At 37.1% G+C, this 8,126-nt stretch overlaps 1 protein-coding gene across 1 annotated transcript; it reads right to left on the reverse strand.

Moving 5' to 3' along the window:
* Positions 1 to 146: 146 nt before the first annotated feature.
* Positions 147 to 7,572, reverse strand: LOC109033069 (juvenile hormone acid O-methyltransferase). The gene is made up of 5 exons (XM_019045496.2): positions 7,086 to 7,572; positions 5,387 to 5,789; positions 3,336 to 3,468; positions 2,558 to 2,705; positions 147 to 1,788 (listed from the first exon to the last, which is right to left on the reverse strand). The coding sequence occupies exons 2-5, from the start codon at positions 5,773 to 5,775 to the stop codon at positions 1,622 to 1,624; spliced, it is 837 nt and encodes a 278-aa protein (XP_018901041.2). The 5' UTR covers positions 5,776 to 5,789; positions 7,086 to 7,572; the 3' UTR covers positions 147 to 1,621.
* Between the last annotated feature and the right edge of the window lie 554 nt (positions 7,573 to 8,126).

An 8,126-nucleotide genomic window follows, 5' to 3' on the forward strand; every position in this document is an offset into this window, starting at 1 on the left:
CTTGGTTGAAAGTGTTTCAAAGTAGAAAATTGATGTTCTCAATAATAATTAGTCTCCAAAATAAAATTAAAGCTATTTTCATACGAATCGATAACGAGCGATTCAATAAAGAAAAATCGTAAATCATTATTATTTAATAAGCTTGCTTAAATAAAATAACTGCAATTTATTATTAAGTTTGCATAAATAAATTAAAAACATGAAAAAATAAATCAATCAACCAATAAAACATTTTATATGGGTCTTTCTTCTTTATACATAGCTATGTTATTACTGGAATGGAATCAATGAAAAACATGCTGACGGTGACCGTTAACATCAGAAGTTATACAGAATTGCATCGTATGTTTCTTCCAGTCCTTAATCATTTTAAGCTGTCACAACGGCATATGAATCACAATGCAATGTTATACAATTGGAGGACTACATGAAGAGACATAACAAAAGGAGAGAATACTGAACTAGAGAGCAAAAAAATTGAAAATTTTGATCCAAGCGGCGAACATAAACGGTGGACATGGTGCATGGATCTTGTTGACAAAATTTTACGCTGAGAAAACAGCTGACCAAGAAAATTCGAAATTAACTTCTGGATGAGGTATTGATGTATGAGTAAGGGCTAGCGTAATATGAAACCGATGACGCCGCCGTCCTCTTTATTGTATTTAACCTCTCATTGTTCTCTCTTTCGTCCTAAATTTTTTTTCGAAATTCATCCTCTAATTTTTTGCTGCAGTCTTCAAATTCCATTGTGCTTGACGTAAAATTTGAATGAAAAAAAAACTCAGAGTAGTGAGTGCCTCAATTTAAAACTCACAATCAGCTACTACACACTCACAATACCTCTTCATCGTTCTTAGGCTAGTAAGGGTAAAGGCAGGGGCCGAATTTTGTCGGTCCTTCCACCGTACTTTAATATACTTAGGACGGGTCTCGACTGCACTTAAGTCCGGCTTATCGCTTCTGATTGGCCGGTGGTGCGGTTTGATCTCATCGATGGATGTTGTACGCCGTGTGAAAAAGCCGACAAAATTCGACCTCTGTGCTTCACATTTCAGGAGGGCTGTGTTGCAAAACATTTAAACAATCAACGTATTTTTTGGTGAATTGACAATGGCGCAATAAATATCAATATTAGTGTCCTTCATCGGCACAATTAGCGACGCCGGAATCAAGTTAAGATACGAGAGGCGAGAGGTACTAGCAAAACGCCTTTAGTTATTGTCGCATACGAAGAATCCGGAACGTATCTCATTTCAGCGCCTAGATGCAACTATTCGGGCTCTGCGGATGTCCGTGTTGCATACGCACGAAACTGAAGGCGTTTTGATTCCCCAGGCACTTTCCGCTTCATCCGCGGCTCGATGCGACGCGACGGCTGGCTGCACTGAGAAACTGAGATGATCCGAAATGACAAAACGCCTTCAATTCTTAGTTTATGCTATACACATGTCTTAGGCACGAATAGTTGCACACAGGCGTTGGATGTGAGTATCTTCCGTACTTCGGCATTGAAACGGCAATATGTGCAAAATGTCTAAGTCTCGAGAGAGAAACGCAAAGTAGTTTTATGGCACTTTTTAAACACGTTCACTGGTATTATTTACCGTCCGGAATGGTATTATTTCTCCAAGAAAGCGGTAATTCTTTTCTCTGTGACCACTGCGGTGCCGTCGTCCAGCTGTTTTAGATTCTTTTGTCTCATGATTTCGATGCACTCCTCCAAGTACTGCCCTCGCAAGTTGGTGGGTATTTTATTGAAATGGACGTCCAAAGAGCCCACAAGCTCTGTGAAAAAGAATCAAAGTTTATACCATGTAATAAGAGCTATTAAGTAAATTCACGCTGTCGTCCTGAAATTAAATAGGATTCCTCGAATTGCGCGCAATACTAGACATTTTTTTAAAAGCTTTTTTATATAGGCTATAAAAATGAGACAATGTAAACTGACATCAAAGTGACCTACAAATCAATTATATATTTATTAGAACGCGAAAATAATATCACTATAAGTGTATACATTTATTTAAACCATTAAATTAAATATTGTTCAATTATGTTAAGCTTAACTAAAACTAATAATATTTTTCAATCGGTATGTTTTAGATAATCAAGTTTTAGAATCTGTTTGACGTACTTTACCACTATCTAGGTATATCGAGAATTAAATAAAGAAACCTAAATCAATATCAACCATTTGCCAATGAGTCCTTTTTGTGTTTAGATGAGTTTCAAAGTAAGTATCAAACTTGTGCACTTGAAATGCTTGTTTTTTAGGCATTACGTTTACTAGCTGGCACTGGACTGCATTTTGCAATTTGGAAATTTAAATGCTGGCTCATCTGGAAAAACACTTAAGTGCATGGGGAAACTAATAGCACATACGTTGTTTTTGAACCGGGCTAGAATTTATAGTTCCAAGTCGCAAAATGTAGTCCATATATTGTTTTGAACCTTACGGAGCTTTTTTTCTATCATTCCAACACGTGTATACTAATCATCGGAGAAACTAAGATAACTTTTTGATGATTATCAAAGGAGCAGAAAAATATCTTACTTTTTAGGGCATCAATGCTGGGGAACTCATCGTGTGTCGTGATAAGCTTGCAGGAGACAACTTTGAATCCCACCTTGGTCACAATTGACAAGAACTCCGTAATGGGGTCACCGTTCAAGAAGTAATTAGGGATTTCTCGATGGACACCCTGTATATTCAAAAACCATAAATAAATTAACACGCCAGAATAATTTCAACCTCTTACACGTATACTTACAAAACAATATAATAAAATCTTATCTACTTTACACAAGAACGTGGGGAACCCTGCGAAAATAGGCGTTAACTTCTTAAACTGGTTAAATTAAGCAAAAACGCGCCTATTTTAAAACTTCTTTACATTTATGAAAATTTACTGCACTATCTCGGGCCTCTCTAGAGAAAAGAGTGGTAAAACTGAGTAAAAACAATCATTCAAGAAGAAGAGAACCTCTTTATTTCGACCACATTAAATTAAAAAAAAAAAATGTCGTAAAGAGTGTTTCAAAAGAGACGTATAATTCGTAACACAGCATTAATAGGCACACTATTTTTCAAAACTCCTATTTTAACTTGAAATTAGTGACGTTCGTTTGATGCGAGCGTTTATTTCTGTTTTTCAACCGCAGAAGTTAAGAATTCCGAATTCTATGAAAATGAATTATCTAAGTTTTATAACTAGCTTTATGATAAAGTCAATCTTGTTGAATAACATTTCATCTATGAATTTATAGCTTGTACTTATCGACGTATTAAATTAAAAGAGCGCGCTCGAGACAAGTTGTAAATATGTACGCACCTTTAAAATTTTAGACCATGGTTCTCTTTCTTGCATTTGCTTGTACAACCTTTGATACTGTCTACTAACTGGGAAAGTGAGAAGAACTTGACCGCCGGGTCTCAGCAGCTTGTACACGTTTTCAAAAGCTAGTCTGTAAACAAAGAAAGTCCGAGAAAATTTGACTCGCATTTGGATCGCATTTGGCCAAAAGGAACCAGCGTGCTAACAGTGATGTAAAAATGTTGCATCTTCATGGTAATCCAAAAAATTACCCAGGATAGCAAATAGTTTTTTCCTCCCACCAAAAAATTGTTAATTTTAAAGAACAGTAATTGTGTAAATTTGAATACTGTACGTGTTCTATTTTTAAAATAATAAAAGAAGTTGCACAATTTTAAAAACACTGTAATCGCGCTGGTTAATTTTTGCTGGATGCGATCAATTTAATGTTAAGTAACTCGATATGCCTAAGGACATACGAACGGATGAAAATAGCCTCCGTCTCTTAATACAGCATTCTCAGAATAAGAGTAATCACTTTTAATTTTTTTTTACAGAATAGCATTATTGCTTTTTTTCTTCTTCAATAATACATAGGTATGTATCTCAATTGTTTACATTTTATTGAAACTGCGGCGAGGGCACTGCAGTCCAAATGAGCGAAAATCCGAATGACACTCAGCTAATGCAGGGTAAGACTGGATTAATCTAAATTAAATCTCATAAATAGCTGCGAGCTGTTAGAAATGACAGTCATGACAATTATTTCTGCTCTTATACGTTCGTGATCACGATGATTACATCGACCTTTAAAGCTGGCGTTCTGGAAGCGAGTTCAACACGAAATTTTCATTCAGTTTAAAATATCTATGTATACGTAAAGATCAAGCCAAATGCCATGATCCTCTTCAAGGGGATATACATAGATATTAAATATTTTCATAACTATTATAGCGAGGACTCAGGAGTAGAAGCCGCAATACGTGTTTTAATATGCATAATCATGAAGCTCCAACTTATCATAGAGAATTTGGAGGTTTGATGGTGTGAGCCAGAAAACACGCATCTCTTTTAGCAACTAGGCAGATTTCTTCTGCAGCAAAAAAACCGCAGAGCTTCATTGCCTGGGGGTATATTTGTCTCTTTAACTTCTTCAATAGAACCTCGATGAATATTTTAAACAACAAGGTTCATCAGTGGTTTTTTTTTTAAAAAAAAAATACGATGTATGCGGAAATTTTAGAACGTTTAAATTGCGATACGCGTGAATGGCGTGAAATACGAGAATGAACATTTTACCGATCATTTGTCTTGTGCGGGTCTCCAAACGTATCATTGACCAACTCTAATCTTAATTTTAGATCTAGGCACTTGTTACACTGATTCTGAGTATCCCAGCCAAACCTCTGAATATACAGCCCCCTGAAAATTGCCATTCAAAATAAAAACGCCGTAATTCCATTCATATTTTTTAAAAAAAATTTCTGGAAAATATTGTTTCACAAGAATCCCAACAAAAACTCATCCTTCATTCTTTTCAGTTAACTCTAGAGATCTCTCAGGAACTCAACATGAAAAAAAGAAGCCTTGAAGTCATAAGGTTTTCTTATACCCAAGTAGCATTTTTCAATGGAAAAGTTGCAAAATTTTGAAACAACGCTGGTACTAGTTGCAACAAAGTTGCAACTTTCGGTCAACTTTTGGTCGATAAGTGCCGATTTTCGGCGATCTGATTGGAAGACAAAGTTGTAACCTGCTGACATTGCAAAATTACTGCACCAAAGTTGTTTAAAATCTTAAGATAGGCAACCAGCAATACTTTGAAGCCGGAACATGTTTCAACTTAATTGCAACTAGTTCCAACAATGATAGCTCCTTCAGGGGAGAGAGTAGGCAATCTGCACGTCAATCTATTAGTTGCAAGAATCAAACGATTTTGTTGCAAGTTGTTGCAACCTCTGCTACTTGGGAATAGAGCAGTATGTGTTGAAGAAAAATGTCAGATTTTGAATGGAGCTACGGCATTTTTGCTGTAGACGACACTTTTAAGGCTGAAACATCACACTTACTCGAGGTCATCAATCCAGTGGAAGACGTGAAATGAGAATATTTTCGTGAAGCCGTCTCTAAACTTCTCGTCCTCTGTAATGACAGCCAAGTTTTTGCTAGAAATGTCGAAGGTCTCGAAGAAAACGTCGGGATGACCGAACTTTTTATTGCCCAAGTCCTTCATGACGGGAGAAACGTCTACTCCGAGCACGGTCTTGTTTGCGTTTTCCGGGAGCCACGGATAGAGAACGTGACGTGTGACGTCACCTGGACCACATCCCACGTCGAGCACCACCTCCTCCGAGAACCATCGAAATAATGACTTGTGGTCGGCTAATAGATCCTCGCTGTCTTTGAAATTATTGGGATTCGATTGGTTGAAGTCCAAGTACAAGTTACCCTCCAGCATCTCGAAAGTTAATACTGGACAGAAAAAAGGACAGAGCTTGTGAATCGTTGAGATGTGACGCAATATTGTGGCTCTGTTTTTTTTCCAGAAAGCAGCTGCGTTCACCTGCCTTCCGAGAATATTGTGCCACCATAAAAAAGTCGAAGCTTTCGTGAACGTAAACAACGTAGCTGAAGTGTGGCGTCGGCATCAGAGAGCTTTTATGATGACGAATCAAATTAACTGTGAGGTGGTATACGAGTACTGTGGCGTTGATTGAAAGAAAAGAAATGAAATTCTGAATTTTGAATTCTGAGATTTTACTTCGCGTAGACATTCGACCTAGTTTTTAAAATTTTACGTTTTTATGTGTAAATTACAGTTATTGAAATCTGCCTGACAGCGACTTTGAGATTTATCGATTGATCTACCATTTAAACCTATGGAAAGGGATCAATGAACAGGGTGCTCGCAACGAACACCTTAATAATCGATTCTTAACCACAGCTTCAAACAAGAAGTTATTGGTAATCGATCATTCACGCTTCGCCAATCGCCACTCGCATGCAGCGAGAGAAAAGAAAAATGAACTCAGCCGAGTCAAGTTGGATTGGACACACAAATTTATGCCAGAATAAAAATCAAGAATGTGAAAATCAAGGGATGGTAACAGGGGATTGTACAAAAAATTAGGGGATGTCAGCTTCCAAAGGGACTCTTGAAAGATTTAGGATTCTGTGTCGATTAGGTGTCACAGAAACCCAAAGGATGCTAAGGCGGCTCTCGTGTATATATAAAATCAAGGTGTCATGTAAACCATCAAAATTTCAAGATTAAGGTTCATTTTCTAGTGAAAAAGGTTTTACAAAATTCACTATATTTTTTGCTATGGATAACAACACTCAAAAGATAATATAATTCAAGAACCGTTTTCTTCACCTAGATAGCATGGCTCTATAATTCCATTCCATTGAAAAAAATATGAATAATTAAAGTAAATAAATAAAAAATTAAATTAAGCATCTAAATTCGGCGTTTTTCACTGAAAAAAAATATAGTCAAGTGTATGATGCCATAATTTAAAATGAACGTTTTTATTATACTCAAGAATAATATCTGAAGGTCGTAGGGGGACCTTCAATAACTGCTGCGTATACGCTGCATGTTGCGTATAGCTGCGTAATTCCTTATCTGAAGAATGATCAAACATCTCAATAAATTTTGCCTAAAATATTCGATTTTTTTCTTATTTTTTTCTGTTAATAGAACAACAATGACTAGTCAATTGAAAGCATGCAGGGAAAATAAACTGTGGTGAAAAAGGTACTTACTTGGCCCGCGACAAAAGTTTCGGTCTAAATATGACGAATCACCACAACAATAGCACGAGATGTAGTAACGTCTTTCACTCTGCCGATGGGTGATTATATAGTCGTAGTACCTCACACAAACGCACCATACGATGATGTCAAATTGTTTTTAAGAATATTAAGCAAAGTGTGATAAAATCGTATAAATGGGAAATAAAAATTGTAAAAGTAAAATTCTCAAAAATGCAAAAATTAAAACGTTGTACAAGCTAAAAAGCTAAAACACTAAAAAAAATAATGTTTTAAAAACAAACCGCCAACAGACGATTGTTTCAGGCTGCTGTTGCTGTCCACCTCAGCACTTTGCCGTGTGCGTGAGACTAAATTGTCGGTTTCCTTCTCGCGTAGGCGCACGTTGGTGATCAGTAGTAAATCTGTTGTTATACGCATAGTTTGTCTGTCGCGGGATGAATGGATGAAACCAGTGACCCACTGCCGACGGTCGAGTCCGAGCGCATGCGCACTAGGTTGGAATGCACAGTCGGACTGTGCGTGTGACAGCAAATGTAATGTTCGTCGTTTGGTTGCCGAAAATTCTCTTCTCGTGGTTATCATTCTGAATCAGGTCAAATAAATAATTTTCTGTCCCCTTAAACTCGACATCGAAACTTCGGACCCTGTTCTGGTTCCTGTAAATCGCCTTCTCTTTTCTCTGAGTTGTCCATAGCTGGTCATTACTTTTCTCGAGACTAATATTTTGACAGACTATAATTTCTAGGTACTCTTTTGAAACCTTAATCGAAATACAGTGAAAGCTCGCTAAGTCACCTTGTGTAGGGACCGACAAAAAATTCGACTTAATCGGCATTTCGTTTTAAACGTAGTTCGACTTGCGAGCTTTTACTGTATTGCAACGGATGCACGGTTTTTGAATCCCCTCACGGAACTTAAAATGGACCACATTTTGCGATTAGGAACCACAATCGATGGCTCAGTTTAGGAGCAACGTATGTATCATCAGTTTTCCTACGCACATTAGTGTTTTCACGGACGAGCCAGAAA

Source organism: Bemisia tabaci, chromosome 3 (assembly GCF_918797505.1).
Source record: "Bemisia tabaci chromosome 3, PGI_BMITA_v3".
NCBI classification, from domain to species: Eukaryota; Metazoa; Arthropoda; class Insecta; order Hemiptera; family Aleyrodidae; genus Bemisia; species Bemisia tabaci.